The following is an 18,766-nucleotide window of genomic DNA, read 5'->3' on the forward strand; positions in this document are numbered from 1 at the left end:
TTAAATAAATAGCTGAGCTGGCAGGAGAGTAAAGGAATTTTTATGAGGCTGAGATCAGTTAGTGCTATAGATCTCATGTGTGCCCTGAAAGTACGTGCCAATTCCTGGTAGCCTAGAGCCTGAGTTTTGATAGGCTCTGAACATGGGCACAGGAGGTAAAGGCTGAGGCCAGAGCAGAGTAAAAAGACAGGTGAAAGGCCCATGGATAATGTAAGGACTTCCCAAAGGGCAACATCCTCCCAGGAAGCACTATCGAAAGAATTCTTAACCACAATACCGCACTCACACTGTTCTGGGCCAAAATTCATACTATGTGGCTTAAAAAAAACACAAAACCTTAGAAGTTTAAAGTGGATTGGTAGTGAACCCAGCAGAAGAGAACACACATCTTCTGTGGAAGAACTGTCTTTAAACCAAGGCCTGTAAGATTTCCCACAGATAGAGTCCCAAGGACATGAGCTCATATTCTAATATTAATGAACGTACACTGAAACAAGCTACCCTAAGTGAGAGTGAGGAGATACAACAAACTACATAAACTCTCAAAGACTGCAAGTGTTAGATACCATATAGAATATAAAATCAGTATGTCTACTGTATAGATGTACATAAGAGATTGAGAATATGATGTCGGATGATGAGAATCAAAATTGACCAGATAGATTTGAAAAAGAACCAAAGAGATCTTCAATAAATAACATATATAGTAATTTAAATAAAAAAATAGACTGATTAAGTAGATTAGACACAATGAAAGGGAGGACTGAAATGGAAGATAGGCCTGAAGAGACCAAGATTAAAAACACAAAAGAAAAGTTAAGTGATATGGAGGGATAGAAATGAAAATATCTAACATGTTGAATCAGAATCCCACAAAAAGATAATAGGATGGAGGATACACAATATTCAAAGATATAATGACTGAGACCTATTCAAAATTGGTGAAGTATACAAATCCTCAGATGTAGGAAGCCAATGAATACTAAATCAGATAAATAAAAGGAATACGTGATAGTGAAACTGCAGAATATTGAAGACTTTGTCGGGGAGAGGGAGTGATTACAGAGAAAAGACAGATAACTCAGAAAGGGATGGCAGACAGATGGCCTATATCTTAACAGTGAAAGTAGAAGCCAGAAGATAGTATAATGATATCCTCAAAGGGATGAGGAGAAAATCATCAACCTAGAATTCTATACTCAGGAAAACCATCATTCAAGAATGAATGCAAAGGAAAGACATTTTCAAACTAAAAAGAATAGCTAAAGTTGTAACTGTTTTGTGCTTTTTAACTGTGGGGAGGAAAAGGGGAATAAAGTTGGGTGGTAGGGGAAGAGCAGCAAGATGTCGTTTATTTGTGATTTAACCTCCCTATGAGCACCAAAATACTTATTAGTAAATTCCATTTTAAAAAATTAAGAAAGACTTTATGTGAGTTGATTACCTCTGATGACTGATAACGGCTGGATTTAGTTATCTTGATGTGGATGTTGGAATAGAGACGGAAGGATGAGGAATTGAGGAGTGGGAACTCACAGACACTGTAGGGGGTGGGTGGATGGCTGTGTGGTTCAGGCCGAGTTTCACGAGCTCTGCCAGGAGAAAGGGATGCCCTGGCTGACAAATGTAAGGGAAAAAAAAACAAACCTAAATTTGCCACTGGGGAATAGAATCCCATTCACAGTAAGTTATATAGTCAAGACGAGTCTACTTGCTCATTGTTTAATAGACCATGCCCCAGAGTTAGTGAAAACAGGTAGATTTCAGAATACATTTTTATCTCTGTAAATTTTGTTTCTGAAAAGACTTTCCTAAGTTTTGATGGAAAGCTGGCTTAAATTGTTAGAATCGGTCTGCCTTCATCAGAGGGGCTATAATGAATTGAGATGGTAGTCTAGGATTGGTTAAAATCTAAGAACAGGGCAAGGTTCTTAGGTCAAGGCCAAAATCTTAAACATTTTGGTTCAGGTCATGATGAAAATACTGCATTTCAATGACTCTTTGGATTTTATTAAACTATCCATACAATTATTTGTTCATTTGTTAATTATGGACATAATAAGATGCTCTTAAGAGCTATGTTTCCTAGAGACTCCAATAAAGAGTTAGATTTGTATGGAATATGAAAATAATTTGAAGTTATGTTTTTGGTGTTTTATTCTGATTTCTTTTTAATAGAAATAAAAGTCCATATTACCATGACCTGTTTGATAACTTACTGTGGGTGAAGATTTAGAGATTGAGGTTGAGTAGAGTTCTCCCTTTACATTTTTAATCCCTGTCTGTCCAAGTCGGAGCCAGACTTCCTTGGCGGATTCTCTGCTGAATAAAATACCTGTTTCTGTATTCAAATAAAAAACTGAAAGCATTTTGTTTTCAAGTAATGAAATTACCCTGTGACTGCGTTAGAGCTGTTCAAAATTATTACATGAATTTGGAATTTATGATTTTGTGGCACAGTGTGCCATGAATACTCTGAACATGGTTTTAGTTGAAACCTACTTGGCTTTGAGAACATTTCTATCATCATGCTCATGTTGGCTTGATGGGATTTGACAGTCCTTGAAACTGGCTTTTATTAACTTGTAGGCTCTTCAATATAACTTCTGAAACTAACTAGAAAATATGTACAGAACTCTGCTCTAATTATCTGATTTAAAATACGGATTTGTATGGATCAATTCTCTACGGCCTAATAGTTGGTATGGCTGAAAGTGATTTATTTTTCTTGTTTTACACAGATGAAACCCAGAATAACTATCAGGTTTAATTATGTGATTCCTGGTTGGCACAAGGAGTTAGAATATTCTCTTTCATAGGAATGTATCTGGTTACAAAAAAGACTATCACAATTCTTGGTAGAATCGTCGTCAATATATGCTTAAGAAATCTCCACTCTCCCACCTACCGTCACTTGCTAAACATGCACAGACTTTCTGATGTGTTTTAGGAGTCTTTTCTCCTCTCTGAATCCAGTGAACCAAATTCCTTTTGAACCAAGCAGGGCGTAATAAGTCAAATACTGAAGAGCCTGTTCCTCTTTTGTTCTTATTCATACGTAGGGAAAGCAGTCAGGAGAAACATTCTAATTATTTGCATGATACATTTTTTGCACGGCATACTTTTACTGCATCAACGTGCTTGCCTTTTCTGCATCAGTGGCTAATACTATGTAAGCAGAACTTAGATCATGAGTGTTAGTGAGCTCTCTCTTTTTCCAAAGTGCCGTAAAATTAAATTTTGCAAGCATTCCGTCATTTTTAGGTAGGATGATGGTACTCAGATGTTTATAGAATATAATATTGAAAGAGGTGATTCATCTGGTACAGGACTGTCAGAATACAATGTTAATAAATGTCAAACAAAGCACTTAATCTGGAGGGAAATCTAAGCCAAGATGTGTGCCCACTTAAAATGCTAAAATATTAAATTTTAAAAATTGCTATTTATTTTTTGAAAGTAGTCAACTTTTGAGTGTTCCAAAGGAAGTATTACTGTTATTCAGGGACAAACCCTTCAAGTAGAAAATAAAACTTAAATCATGGTCACATAAATTTATATGTAATAAAGTCAGGCCATTTATGCTAGTTATGGCTTGTCAAGTACTACTTTAGAAATGCTTGGCAAGTTGGTTCTCAATGACTCATTACCCATCCTGAAAGCTTCAATAACATGTTACTGTATAGAAATTGGACCTCAGACCCTCCTAGGACTCTAATATTCCTGTCCTAACTGCCACTCTACCCACCCTTCTAATTCCTAAAGGTGAAGGGAGGGAGCTGTGTGCACTGGGGAGGTAGGGAGATTTATGAATCAAGAATATCCTCTACTTCTAGGAGAGAAAATTAACTTTTCTTTTCTTTCTTTTCTAGATTGTCCTTTTACTCAGGCCATTCCTCATTCTCCATGTACTGCATGCTGTTTGTGGCAGTAAGTACTCTGTATCTGTTGATAGTGGGTTACGTGCTGCGTGCAATTTGTGTTCAGTCGTGGTGTCCTCTCCTGCGTGGCCGCCTCCAACATTCTCGTGTGCCTTAGCTTCTCAGTCAACTGGACTCCATTGCTGGTGGCAGTAAGTTCGGAGCAATGGATGCCTGCGCTTCTGTCAAAGCCAGTTACAATTGTTTGAAAGTATTTTTGTCCTTTACTAAGAGGTAGCAAACAGGCACAGTGTATGCATTGGGAACCTTCAGGATAATAGGGAGTTTTCACTTTTGAAGTAGGTTTTTTTTTTTCACAGTTAATCAGCAAGTCGGCAAACGTGGTGCTAAGAGTTAGTTGGTGTGTGCCCTTACTTTGGGAATATTTCCTGAGGAGGTTTTCTGGAACATACAAAGAGCTGCTGTGTAATCACAGCAGGTCACTGATCTGAAATACCAGGCCCAGGAGACGCTGCTGCTTGATAACCGCACCCTAATTGGGCGCCCAGCATTGTCTGCTCAGTGTGGGCATGGAACAGCCTGGCTTCTTTCCTCCTGAGGGTGCTGGGGTGAGAAGTTGAGCTTTGATTATTGGATGTGAAGGCAGCTGCTGTTGCTCCTATTTGAGCAGGGTTTATGGTCCTTCAACTTCCTGAAGCATTTCCCAGACTGCTTTCCATGGGACTTGAAAGGTTTCAACTTCTGGGAGAGCTACTTGCTGCTTCAGAAGGAGCCTGTCATTATACAGTTTCCAGGTCCAATTTTAATTGCTAACCCGTACAGCAGCATGGCAGTTTGCACTTGCATTATGCAAAGTGAAGAGGTTAGAAAAGATTTGTACCCACGTTTTGCATATCAAACTAGAGATGAATGTCTATGGAGAGTGACTGATGGGAAGACCACGCTTTAGGGCACATGTAAGGGGTCTTTAAAGTTTGATTTAATTGACTTTTATTTTTTATAATGTCTTCTCTGTGTGTCTCTATGTATAAAATTATCAGAATTTGATGGGAAAAGAGGGGGGAGAAAATCTCGATCCTAACAGATCAACTATAATTTTTGCCATAATTTTCTTTATAAGTGGATTTTTATATAGTTGTGCTCTGTAAATTTGCTGTTTCCTGTTTTTTCCTCCCTTGGATTACAGTAAGTGCTGTATGAGTATTTAATGCTTAGATTAAAAATCCCTCATGTGTAATAATAAGAGTAGACTGCTGGGAATTAACTGGTCTCATTTAGAGAGAATTTAAAATAAGTTTTACCAGAATCTTGCTTTTATTTGAAAAACCAGTTCCAAAAGTTAAAAGAATGTAAAGTTGCCGTTGTGTTATATAAAATTCAAACCCACAACTTCAAAACCATTATAATAGAGCTAAATTTTGGCTTCTTCAGCATTTCTGGAAATTGCAAGGCTTTCATCTTATGTTAATTTAATTTTGTGAGGAAGCAACAGGATACCAATTCTGCAGAATTTAGGGCTTCCTTTTGAAAACGCACACCCAAATCTTTCTGAAAATGTGCATGGGAAATGTGACCTATTTGAAGATAGTAACAACTACTATTCTAATATCCTCAGTTCATTTATCTTATTAGGAAAACTTAGCATTCTTTCTACAAGGAGCCATCGTATTTTTTTCTTTTTAAATAGGGCATGAGGACTGGAGGAGAAGGGGAAGGCAGGGCAATGGCTGGAGCCATTAATATCCTGAGAACTTTCCCCAAAGCACACATTTGTGACTACACTAAATGGCTTTTGAAGGTGTGGACATGTTTTGTGTGCCCCAGAGCCAGAGCTCACCAGGGCAGCTTTTGCGGTTTGTTAGTCACTCACCCGTGTGTCAGTATCTTTATGCGAGAGACCTAAGAATCTGAGATTTAGTTGATATTGATGATTGGAATTTACACTACTTGAAATTTTGACTCATTCTGATAACCCCCCAGGAGGTAAGTGAGGAGGCATGATTGCCACCCTTTTACACATGGGGAGACGGGGGCTTTGGGAGGAGGGTGCTCAAGTCTGTAAGCTCTCTCGTGGTCTCTTGTTACTCAGGCTCCCGTACTTTGTTGATTGATTACTTGATCTGAACCCTAGCCCACTAATTTTGAAGAAGGTCAGGTGATGCAGATCTCTGGAAGTAAAATGGTGACTTGACACACAACTTTGACCCACTGTTTTTAATTTTAAAGAATTATCTCACATATATCATATTCCATACCTTAGAAGTTTTTGCTCTTCTTCTTTGTTCCCTTGACCCTTCTCAAAACATGTGTATATATGGTCAAATAGAAACTTTTACTGAGGGCTCTTTTGTGAAATATGATAAACGTATAGAGGGTCTCGAGGGTAGGCCTGCTCTGTGGACACCCAGGAGCATATGAGGAGGCAAATTAGGGATATAAGCAGAGGGAAGATTACCTTACTGTAGTTTGGTAATTGGGTCAGTATAAGCCATTCAGATGTAAAGTTATAATGGAAAAACAAATTTAGATAAATAGGTTTGTCATAGACCCAGGCCTTTCTGCAGCAGAAAGACCAGTGCAACCATGCACTGCCTTTCACTGACTGTAAGCAGTGGAAATATTTACTTGATGTGAGTGTAGGCCCCAGCTTTTATTTCAGCCCCTGAATACACAGATGTCTTCTTGCTTTCCAGCTTTTCACATTTATGTACAACACTTCACCACCACCAGCCTCCCCCCTGAAGAAAATTCCCTAGGCGATGACTCATCCTTTCCCTAGGCATCTTGGCATCATAGGTTAGTCCCAGATTTGGGTGGAGATGTAGTCATTTAAATCCTCTCTGAAGACAGTCTTTGATAGCCAAAACTTCCCTGTCAAGAATTTCGGACACCCAGAAATTAACTTCTAGTTAAAAACATCTCTTAAAGAAAATACCCTGACCATTGTTGTTCTCCTGGCAGGCAGCCCAGCCCTGCACACTTCACAGTGCCAGGAGAGTCGGCCCCTGTGAGAACCACCTAGGCTGTCTTCTTTGCACATGGCCAGTTCGTGTGCTTAGTGACTCCCCCTGAATTTGGGTGAATGCCCAAGATTCCAAATTCACTTGGTTGTTCAGGGAAAGAGGCATGGTGTGAGACTGTCCTTTGTTCAGTACAGTGAGGAATATACTAAAACACTTTAACCAGCACCATCCTATTGAGGCTGAAATCCCAGACTGGTTATATTACTGCCTGTTATGAAATTCCTGTGTAAATTACTATTGTGGGGGCCCAAGCACCTCTCAGTGTTTTTGCTTCAGCTAGACTCCCCTCCCTGCCACAGGATGCCTCGTATCTGGCCCTTGCCCCCTCCTCTGTGTTTGGACAGTGCTGCCTGCCATCTCAGTCTTCCTCAGACTCTTTGACACCACTCACTTTCCTCAGGATTTGTATAATCGCTCATCTGGCATTGACCATACACTGCCTAGCATCGTTGATATTTCATGAAGATATTTCCCAAAGTGTGGATTAATGCTAAGCATTGGGCAAATGAACAAGTCATTTTAAGGTGGGATTCGAGATCTAAGTTTAAGAACTCTGAATCCTGAAGATGGTAAAATTGAAGTCTAGAGATGACTAAACTGAGGCCTGCCTTACAGTGTTCATCTGTCATCAGATGTAGGTGGAACGATACATTGGTTTGCCTGGCTTGGTCTTAGAAGCAGTGTTTGAAAATAAGTCGACCAACCTATGTTTCTTTGTGTTGAGCATGCTATAGTTAGTCTAGTTCAGGGCTTGGCAGGTTTTTTCAGTAAAAGATCAGATAATATTGAGGCTTTGTAGGCCACATACAGTCTCAGTTGTATATTTTCTTTAAATAAAGCTTTAATAATGTGAAAACCATTCTTAGTTCACAAGCAACCCCTTGACTCTAGTTGAAAACGAAAAAAAAACCCCTATTTTTAAGAACAGAGTATTAAGAGACTTCATGAGACAACAGCATTTTTCAGTTAAGTGTTACAGGGTCAGTCAAGGTAAGGCAAAATAAAAATAAAACCAACTTCAAAAAATATCTTGTTTAACAATCAGATTTTAAAGGTGAGATAGTACAGTTAGATCCTTTAATGGAAGCTAAATGTTTTTTCAGAAATTTTGGGCAAAAAGATTATATCCTACCCTTTGATAAAAGTAATGAGAGAATGCCAAAGCAGTGTCACAGACACTGAATTTCCTTACTTAAAAGAATATGTAATTATTTTTTACACAAAAGGAAAAGTGTATATACGTTATTTTTTTCCAGTGTGGCTCAGTGCAATGAAAAGTCCTCCCTGTTTATTTTGACCAGGTCTTCTCTGTATACCCCATAAGACTATTGTGACGCTCTTCATCAAGTGGTCCACAAGTGTCATGTCAAGATTCTCCACGGTTAGGAGGAAGGTGTGCATCTGGCAGTGAAGCATTTGCCGCCTGCATGGTGGGGCTTCTTCCTACAGCCTTCCTCCCTGGGCTTGAGTATCTGGTTATTTTGAGCAAATCGACCCCTTTTGTCCTTATTGCTTCAAGGAGTAAGAAATTGCTTTTATGAATCTCTGGTAATATCCCAGCTAAGGCGCTTTTATTTCTTTAAAATATTTTCTTTAAAAATATTGGACATAGTAGCTTATTTCCAACCCATTTTCAGTAGAAGGTTTTACTTTGCTTCTACCGAAGTGAGTGGACACTTGACCCTGCACCGAGCAGTAAGATTGACCTGGGGTTTTCCCTTGCTCTCTGCTCTTCTTAGAGGCAAAAACTACACCTGGAACCTTCCTTATCACAAGGGCTAGTAGTGATGGCTAGTTTCAATGAGGACATTCCTGGAGGACACTGGTGGATTCCTAAGGTGACTTCTCAAACTAGTTTGTGCTTTCTAAAACTGGGCTATGCACAGTCAGTGGTTGGATGTGATTTGCTCTGAGCTCTTGATTTGAATCCCTGTCTGGTCAGGTTCAAACAGTTTCTCCTAGTAGAGACAGGGAGGAATCGCGATAGGCCACACTGTGGTTTTCTTCTGAGGCCTTGAGGTTGACTCCCTCTCCGTATCACATCGTCCTGTGGTATTTGTCTATCTTGCCCCTTTTATTAGATGAAAACTGGAGGAGGGAGGAGTATCAAGGTTGATGAAGTGTATGCTGTTATCCTTGTTTTTCCCATTAACTCTTCTTCATTCCCAGTTTGGGTTTCCTGTAGGCCACATGCCTCTTGCCTTTTCCTGTATGCTACAATAGGGTGACACTAGTGGCAGGCTGAATTTATAAACATGATTGTTCTCTTAAATATTTCAGGACAGTGTTCAAATTTGTGGGCAGAGGTAGGCATAGGAGGTAGTCTTTTCTAAGTAAGCAAAGCCTTTTTGGTCTGTGCAGTTAACTGGGGATTCTCCCCCATCCATTCTCTCTGTCCTGGGCTGACTCTTTGCTTCTCCTCTTAAAAACTCAGCTACTTCCCCTCAGCTTAAGTCCCTGGATTAGGCCCTCTTTTTCACCTGCCTCTTTACCTCAACCAGGAAGTCTGCCGCTGGCGAGTTTTGTGGATTGCTCTAGTTACAAAACCTCCTTGCCATGATTGGAACCCTGCCAGCTGCATTTGTTTTCGTCCTTGTTCCCTTTGCTGTCCTGTACTGGGGCTTCATGAAGCCTTCAGTATAAGGTATAAAGCCTTGGCCTCTGTGGCGCTGCAGTTTATTGCTTCTGTTTTGCCTTTTCCAGCCTGTCTCTTATTTCTAGTTGTGAACTTTCTACTTTAGAGCTTCCTTCACCAGAAAGTTGGCAGTTAGGATTGGGAGGGATCCAGAGGCGAGAATCTTTCATCAAGTAGTATCTCATGCCACCCCGCCACCGTCCCCCAGTTGACTGAAATACTCAATGGACAAGTCAGTTGGCTAGGCCAAACTGAAGCGTGTTCAGAGAAGAATCTGAGAGGAGAGAGTGACAGAAAGAGAGGGACCAGACAGATGAGCCATTTGGTTTAGGGACTCTCTCTCGTAGTGTTTGTAGAAAAAAGTCATTAAAGTAAATCCCATGCCCAGTGTCACAGTTCTCTTATAATGGCGCCTTCAGTGGACATTCAGGATGTTTGCTCTGATAGGATTTTATTTTTCTAAGTTTTTCTCAATGTTTTAAAACCCAGGTACATACAGACTGTTTTCCTTCTCAATCGAAGGAAGTACTTTTTACTTTTAAAAAGTAAAATTCTCTATCATTTGAATCACAGAAATCCAAATTAAAAAAAACAAAAAACAGAATTTGGGTTAAACACATAGAGGAGGCTGTTAATTGGCTTTTCTGTCTTTTGTTTGAAAACAGCTGACTCACTCACACTTCCTAGAGAAAAAGATGGTTTATAGTAAAGATATACATGGATTAGGACTAGCACACACTACCAGGAACTGAACTTTCTTCACGTGTCTCATTGGCCACTTGAATTTTCACAGTATGGCTGCCACTCTGCTCCATTCTTTCCTCTACCAAATTGCTTGCTCTCCTGGCCTACACACAGCTTTTGCTTCCTCATAACTTTGGTTTGCAAGTAGCCTATCGTGTATGTATTAGGTGCCCTTTCTATAACTTCTGAAAATGGAGAACTCCTTGATACTTCCAATATAAATTCCAGAGAGAATACAGCCCAGCAGATCTCTGGTTCAGGTATGTCATAAGTCATCTTGTCAGTGCCCTCCCAGAAGAGAAGGCAGGGCTATGTGGTCCAAATAGGGCTACCCATTCAATTGTGCCTGTGGATGGGCAGTTTCCTCCAGAAGGGGAATCTGAAAGTTGTAGACACTGCTGCTGAGCCTGTCTGGTACCATACGCAATACTGGATATGGAGTTCTGTAAGTTCTTTTGAATCTTAAGAGATAAGCAACCGAATGGCTTACCATGAATGGCTTTAGTGCATACACGATTAACATATGCCTGTGTGGGGAGTGGGGAAGAATGGAGGTTGCAAAGGTGGGGACCTACACAGCCTTTTTCTTCTTAGCTCTGGCATTAAAGCATGAGCTGTATCCCCATATCTAGTTCTAATAGGACAATGCCGAGAAGCTTCATACATTCAATTTCTCTGATGCAGTTAGGGAAAGATGGAGGATCAGAAACTTCTTTTTAAAGGAACACATACTTTACTTCTCCCATCTCAAAAGACAAGGAATATAATAAAGTTATAAACCCACAAAGTCAAAGAAAGGAAAAGGAGACAATAAGCAAAAGGTAACGATTTTGGAAAGTGGTCAAAGGAATGGTAGAGGAAGCCCAATCTCTAGTGCCTCCAGAGGGTGGGAACTTAAAGATTTGCACTGCAGAACCTGGGAAAGGCTGAGGAAATGGAGCCACTGGAAAGACAGCATTGTGTGCTTTGTTGTAGCTGCTTCTATAGGAAATACTTTTGACTGGCAACATGAGAGGGGAGTTGTCAAAGTACAGAGTTCTGGACATGTCAACTGTGGAACTCAGGTGACCCAAGGTCCAAGAAACTCAATGTGTTTACCTCCTTGGGGTCTACTGAAATGGAAGAGTCTTCACGGGGAAGACCAGGGCTATACGTAGTGCCTGGCCTGTGCAGAGCTACAATGAGTACCCTGGACTCAGGGAAACACAAAGTAGGCAAATACGAAGCACACTCAGTTAGCCAACGTCTCCCAGAGCTGAGAGTTGTTCAGTGACCACAGCCTGCACTCAAGCCATGGCCATTAGTCACCAGAAGAACCAGAGCCTAGAGCAGAGTGTAAGGTTAGGTGTATAATCACAATCGGGGAATTCCAGAAACACCTCAGGGTGAAATAATCTCTGGGTCCACACAGATGGGGGAAACATCTATACTTGGGTAGATGTGTAAGGAGAAACTAGCTACTTGGAGGCGTAAAGGTTTCACCCAGAGTATACTGGAGCTTATTTGATTACTGATCCCTAAGTGACTTTTCACAGGGATGCTGAGGAGGAAGAAATTTGGGCAAAATAAATACTTAACATATGTCTGTAGCTACCTAAGTCAAAGTCAGGGTTCTCTGGCAGGAAAATATTGTTAGAGGGATTTTAGAATCCCAAGTGAGGAAGGACCTCAAAAGTCCTGTCTCTTGAGTTTCCTTTAGGTTGGAAGTACCAAAACTAGGACTAGCTTAAGTCCCTTTAGAGTTATATTTTTCTTGCTATGTCCTTAGCAGCAATGGACTTCTCCCTAAGCTGTCTGCATTCATCTAAGTATCTGTGATTCCTAGGTATAAATTTTTGGAGTCTGAATAACCCATTGTATGAAAAGGCAACTAAATAAGCAGGAAGGAGACAGCTGAGCTTTTTGACAGTAATATCAAAAAAGTGGCTTCAGCCCCAGGCAAGGAACTGTTCTCCTTAAAATGAATAAAAAGTTTCCAATTAAAATAGAACTAATGAGGTGAATCTTATCTGGCATGATTGTTACCTAATTGGCTTCAGTTGTCAGATGCCAACTTTGTTTCAACCAGAACCAACTATCTCCCCCATTCCAGACTCTTGACACAAGCTTCTTACTGTTTGCTTTTGTATAGTTTCAATAACCAACAAAAAAGGGGGAGGGGGCGCTGCAGAAAGCCAGTAGCACTTAAACCAGCTAATGAGTTCGACTCTGTTACACAGAACTGGTATGCTCTTTTAGAACTAAATGTTTATACTGAGTACATGATAAAATTAGATAACCTCTGGGTCTTTGCCAGCTGCTGAGAACAGAACACTCACAGCAGTGCTCAAAGAACTGGGAATGGATTTGTGTATCTATTTTAAATAGGCAGCACCAATGGGCACAGCCACATAAATTTTCTGAAGACTGCATTTAAAGTATATGAATCATAAATTATTGAACAGAATCTTAAAAATGAATGTTAAAAAGTATATTCTTACTGGATAGAAAGTGGGCCGAAAAATTTTTTTTTAATGAGACCAGATTTGCCGAAAGGAGTTCATAGGAAAACTATCCAAATTCCTTTTACAAAACCATCTTTAGGAATGCATCCAAAGTCAAAAGGCAAGCTGACAATGGAAGAGGTCTGATTAGTGAATGGAGAAGTCATAGAACTTAAAGGGTAGGGGTGCTACTGAAAGAATGAGACTCCTTTGCTAGATCACGACTAAAACTACACAATCTGTTTTACTTGTTTATTTATAAAATAGAATAATCTACCTACAGACTATTTATTTAGTCTCAGTTGCCCTGTTAAGTAATTTGAGGCTAGAGGAGCTCTCAAGTGAATTTTCAGTGAATTAAGCAAACTTATTCCCTAGATAGGCTGGGCAGAAAACACAGTAGCCTGGCCCAGGGTAAGGGCAACGTGTCCTCGGAATGGTAGGAGGTTATCCCAATACTCAGAACTAATGACAACACTTATCTTTGAATCAGGATTGTTAACACAAATTGGAAGTGGAGAAGCTGCCCCCAAATTCTAGGAAGTCACAGACATGGAAACCCTTGCCTTGTTTAAAATTTGAAGGGTAGTCTAGTTAGATAGGTAATAAATTTCTTCTAAACACAAGTTACTGGGGCAATAGTTTTTTTTTGTTTGTTTTAAAAGTTAAAGGATTAACTTTTTAAACACCAGTGCTTTAGAGGTGTAGTGATACTTAATATAAAATATAATTTCCAGTTGGTATGTTAAAATCTTTTCTTTATTCTTATCTTTTCTGTTAGCTCTATCTTCAAGCCAGGATGAAGGGAGACTGGGCAAGACTCCTGCGCCCCACACTGCAGTTCGGTCTTGTTGCTGTTTCCATTTACGTGGGCCTTTCTCGAGTTTCCGATTACAAACACCACTGGAGTGATGTGTTAACCGGACTCATTCAAGGAGCTCTGGTTGCAATATTAGTTGTAAGTATACAGGGCAGCAGCCTACATTTTGATACTGATAAACACTTGGATAAATAAGTAGAAAAAGTTTCCCAATGAGAAAACTACGCAAAGGCAGGGACTGTGGCTCAATAATTGCTACTGGGTAGGAACCCCACTGTTAGTCTTTTCAGATAAAAACTTTTTAGGTTACTCTTTGCAAAAGTTATGAAAGTCCTACTACATATTTTTACTATAAAAGGCTCTGACTAAGTTTTTTTGGTATGAATTGAAAAAAAAATTTACATGAAGCATAACTGTGCTCAAGAGATAACAAAGCAACTCTCAATTTGAAAGAATCTCTTAACAAAAATTGTCAGCCACTAATTTTTTGTACCCTTAATCTGTACCCCATAATCTATATCCTTCTTTGTTTATATTTATTTTTGCAAACTGCTTATTGCAATTTTTTAATATAGTTTTTAAACTTATTTAAATTATATCATTAAATACTTTGCCTCATTCTAAGTATAACCTATTCTATACAGGCTGTATATGTATCAGATTTCTTCAAGGAGAGAAATTCTCCTTTTAAAGAAAGAAAAGAGGAGGACTCTCATACAACTCTGCATGAAACACCGACGACGGGAAATCACTATCGGAACAATCACCAACCTTGAAGGTGGCAGAGTGTCCAGATGAAGCTGGCCTGCTTTCTAAAGGAAAATGATTGCAACCAGAAGGCAAGAGGATGCGTCTTTCTTCCCGGTGTATAAACCTTTAAGGGACTGCTGCTGCTATACCTCTTGGATGCCCACTTTACCTGTGTGTATATAGTTACATTTAACACAATGGTTATCTGACAGCTCTAAATTCATTAAAAGAATTTCAAGCCTTTCACTAAAACAATGCCCCCCACCTGTACATTTTTTATTAAAAAAATGTAATGCTTACGTACAAACGTGTATGTAGAATGATGCTTGATTTAAATATAATACATATTAAAACGTTTGAGGACAACTGTCTTGAGATGGGAGAACCAAATCAATACTTGCAAGCATTTGTAGTTAAATGTAATCAGACAGGTGGTGAACAACTTAAACCCCCACATTCTTTTAGCTGACTCATTATAAGTAGAGGCTGGCAGCAAACACAATATCTCTCTTGATTTTGGTGATTCCTAAAAGAAAAGAAAATATGATTTAAACTTTCAAGACCACAAAGAGCATAATTCCCCTCTACTGGGGTTTTAAAGACAGGATAACAATTCTGATTAAATTGGTGAGAGCAGCCTGGAAAATACAAAACCTTGCTGGTCTGAAGGATACCTAGAGGAGCTCACAGCCACATCTGAGACGTAGGAAACTTACAAACCAGACCCCTGTTCTTATGGCTCTTGACTCTAAAGTATCCTATATGTGTGTGGGGGGGTGGGGGTAGGAGGGGCTAAAACTATTCAAAAAGACTTATCTAGGGAAGGACTAAGCTGTCAAAAGAAGTTAGTTGACTCAAAAGCATGAATTTTCAACCTACATTGGAAGACACTATATTTTCAGTTACCATACGAAATTCTTTCTGGACTAAGGCAGGACAAAAATCTTACTATTTAAGAAGTTTACATAACTAGGCTTAAACTCTGAGTGATTAAATAGGTCTACCTCTATCAACAACATGGAAACACTTAGGACACTGAGTTATTAGCAGAAATCACTAAGGTTGACTGTGAGCAACCAACTCAGAGCAACAATGTGACTGCTATTCTTTGATGGTTTAACTCATAGTTCTTTTTCATGGCCAATATTCACATAAAACGAAACTATTTACAAGCATGAATGTCCCGTGTTGTGTCCCCCACCCCCCCACCCCCTCACCATTACTACCACCTTGGTCTAGCCACCTTTTCTTGGTCTGGTCTTCCTGCTTCCACCTTGCTACTCTACAGACTTGCCTACAATGCAGCAGCAAGAATTGCCTTGAAAAATCCAAGTCAGAGCACACCACTCCTGTGCTCAAAACCTCCAGTCATTCAAAGGGAAAAGCCAAGGGCTGGGAGCTACATGATCATTTCTTTTCTCTCCCATCCCCTACTATTCTACTCATTGCTCACCTTGCTCCTGCCACACTGGCCTCTTGCTGTTGCTCAAGTATGTCAAGCATATGAAAGGCTTAAATGCCACCTTCTGAGTGGAGGCCCCTAGGCCATCTCATCCAGTGCCCAAATTACTTATTGTCTCTTCCTTTGTTTTCTTCTGTAGACTTACCACCACCTGATATATTTCAATTATTGACTTGCTTATTGTCCATCTCCCCACGCTAGAATGTAAGCTCCGTGAAGGCAGGCATTTGTGTCTTTTTCTTCACTGCCGTTATCTCCTAGTTCTAAAAACAATGCCTGGCACATAGTAAGTGTACAATAAATATTTGTAAATGAATATATATAAAATCTCAAAACTTTTTCCTACACAGACCCTCTTTTTAAAATTTTATTTGAACACTACTAGAGGGGCCCTTCACAGCAATCCAGTGAAGAGCATCTGAAAATTTCCCCCTAGATTGTGGTCAAGAGCTCAAGTCTCACAAGATTTGCCTAAATGACTAGAAGAAGGTTACAGACTGGATACTGACCTTCTGCAAATTTATTTTCCAGCTCAGTGTTTCCAATGGCTTTTGCTGCTTGACACATCTGTCGAAGTAGTTCTTCCAGACGCCTCATACAACGAATTATGCTGCCTGGATAGAAAAGGAAGCAAATCACTTCTAAAATGGAAATAATCAGGAATAGCAGAACTTATGTTAAGAGGCAAGGCAGGAGAACTTGGGATGATTAACTAATAGTACTCTGAGGGACTTCTCATGTAGTAAACCAGCTAGCAAACTTAACTGGCTGACTGCTAGGCACTAGAAAGGCTCTAAAGATGAAAAATTTAATTCCCATCTTTCTCTAATGGTAGCATTATGGATTTATTATAATGTGTTGACACCTGCTCTTACAGAGGTAAGTAAACAAATTGCCCTGAGTGCAGAGGAGAGAGCAATTTTGGGGTGAAGGCTGGCAAAGATGAAGCTGGGTCTATATGAATGAGGTTGTCTATCAGGCAGTGACAAGGGAAGACTACTGAGGCAATGCAGAAAAGCCTGACAAACTGCAGCCATTTGAGGACCCTGAGTGTGGCCTACTGAGGTATCCAGATACCATCCTGTGAAGAGAATGCAACAGGAGATTTTTAAGCAGGGGAGTAACGATCAGATTTGTCAATTTAAAGATGCAATCATTCATTCTTCTTGCCCTTAAACAGACTCTTTCATCAGTGCTTTCTTCACATAGTGTGTCCTCAGGGAAGCACAAAAGAGGACATAAGCCTCCTCTCATTGCATATGACTCCCCATCTGAGACAAATGTTTGTATCAAAGCTGAACCTATAAACATAGTTTTATTTCTGTCAGATTTACACAGAGGGGCCTGGGATCCTTTTTCTAAGTGCTAACCTGCCTAAGTTTAAAACTGTTGGGACTTCATTTTTGGTTTTTTGGTGAGGAAGACTGTCCCTGAGCTAACATCTGTTGCCAATCTTCCTCTTTTAGCTTGAGGAAAATTGTCCCTGAGCTAACATCTGTGCCAATCTTCCTCTGTTTTTTGCATGTGGGATGCCATCACAACATGGCTTGATGAGCCATGTGTCAGTTCACACCCAGGATCTGAACCAGCAAACCCTGGGCTGCCAAAGTGAAGCACACAGACTTAACCACTATACCACTGGGCTGGCCCCTGAGACTTCACCGGCCCCTGAGACTTCATTTTTCTTTTCTTCTTGAGGAAGATTAACCCTGAGCTAACATCCACCGCCAATCCTCTTTTTTGCTGAGGAAGATAGGCCCTGGGCTAATATCTGTGCTCATCTTCCTCTGTTTTATATGTAGGATGCTGCCACAGCATGGCTTGATAAGTGGTGTGTGGATCCGAACCGGTGAACCCCAAGCTGCCAAAAAGGAGCCCGTGAACTTAACTGCTATACCACGGGGCCAGCCTCCCAAGATTTCCTTTTTAATGTATGAAATAAATTAGGAATATCAGTTCCCTCTGATTTGCAAGCTGTGAACTCACACTTTAACTAGGTCCTTATAAACTCTTTGCAACAGTGGAATTAACGTTTATCAAGTTCTTGTAATACACTCATTGTGCAGTGTTGAAAGTTCCTTTTTACCTTTTAATGCCCTCCAACATTATGTTCCAATGTGCCCAAGGGGGAGAACAGTGGAGATTTAACTCAGAAAGCACAATGGAATCTGAGCCTAGACAGAAGTACAATTACAAGGCATCTGCCTAAAAGAGTCAGCACAATCCAGCAGGAAGTACCCATGCCCATGCCAAGCACCTTCTCTCCCTGTTGGAAAATCCCAGGAGCCTGGGAAAGTAGCACACGAGGGCCTGGACCAATAAGGACAACACGTCTGGTTTCTGAACCTGCCTATGGGCCAGAGCAATGAAGAGAGATGCTATTTCTGTTAGTGGGAGGTTTATGGGATGAGACTGGTCATAAAGAAGACCACTACCAGCACATAGGTCACCTTATAAGGAAAATGGGGATACCCCTTTAAAAAAGGACAATACCATCTCCTACATATAGGATGTTCACCTACTGAGCCAAGGCACCAGGAGTTAGCACCTCCTGGGTTGGAGACCTGGATTCTAGTCCAGATTGTGTTGCTAAGAAACTACGTCTGCAATCTAGGCCCTTACTCTACTCTCATTTCCCTTTCTCATCTGTAAGATAAATAATAACAATTTAAACAGAGGGCTTGCTCTTCTTAACCCTGGATTTGTCTTACTTGAGATAAGAGACGTACAAATTCTTTGACAAGGGCAAAGCTCTAAAGGAATGTAAGGTCGGAATACGGCCCTTTAGCCAAAATATTCTAAGTCCACTGCTTTTTTGTCCTTCCTTCTCTCCTCCCATTAAAAGTTCCATGGAGTTCTTGGAAAAAACCTCCAGCACTCAATTACAGCCTATTTCCAATACACAATTCTATCAAAGTTACTGGCTCCTAGCAGAGAAGTTTACTAGATGAGAGTCAACAGCCAAAAT

At 40.2% G+C, this 18,766-nt stretch overlaps 2 protein-coding genes across 3 annotated transcripts in view; one reads left to right on the forward strand and one right to left on the reverse strand.

Annotated features, from left to right (window-relative positions):
- Positions 1-14,693, forward strand: part of PLPP1 (phospholipid phosphatase 1) — a 95,866-nt gene extending 81,173 nt beyond the window's left edge. For both annotated transcript variants that reach the window (XM_023625668.2, XM_001493894.7), the window contains exons 4-6: positions 3,873-3,930; positions 13,548-13,724; positions 14,231-14,693. In XM_023625668.2, coding sequence (XP_023481436.1) covers positions 3,873-3,930; positions 13,548-13,724; positions 14,231-14,362 — 367 coding nt within the window. In that variant the 3' untranslated portion in view covers positions 14,363-14,693. The remainder of the gene's footprint in view (positions 1-3,872; positions 3,931-13,547; positions 13,725-14,230) is intronic.
- MTREX (Mtr4 exosome RNA helicase) overlaps positions 14,578-18,766 on the reverse strand; it is a 116,257-nt gene continuing 112,068 nt past the window's right edge. The window contains exons 26-27 of the mRNA XM_023625667.2: positions 16,308-16,412; positions 14,578-14,862 (exon numbers count right to left, since the gene is read on the reverse strand). Of these exons, the coding sequence (XP_023481435.1) occupies positions 14,810-14,862; positions 16,308-16,412 (158 nt within the window). The 3' untranslated portion in view covers positions 14,578-14,809. The remainder of the gene's footprint in view (positions 14,863-16,307; positions 16,413-18,766) is intronic.

The sequence above is a fragment of the Equus caballus genome, chromosome 21, assembly GCF_041296265.1.
Source record: "Equus caballus isolate H_3958 breed thoroughbred chromosome 21, TB-T2T, whole genome shotgun sequence".
NCBI classification, from domain to species: domain Eukaryota; kingdom Metazoa; phylum Chordata; class Mammalia; order Perissodactyla; family Equidae; genus Equus; species Equus caballus.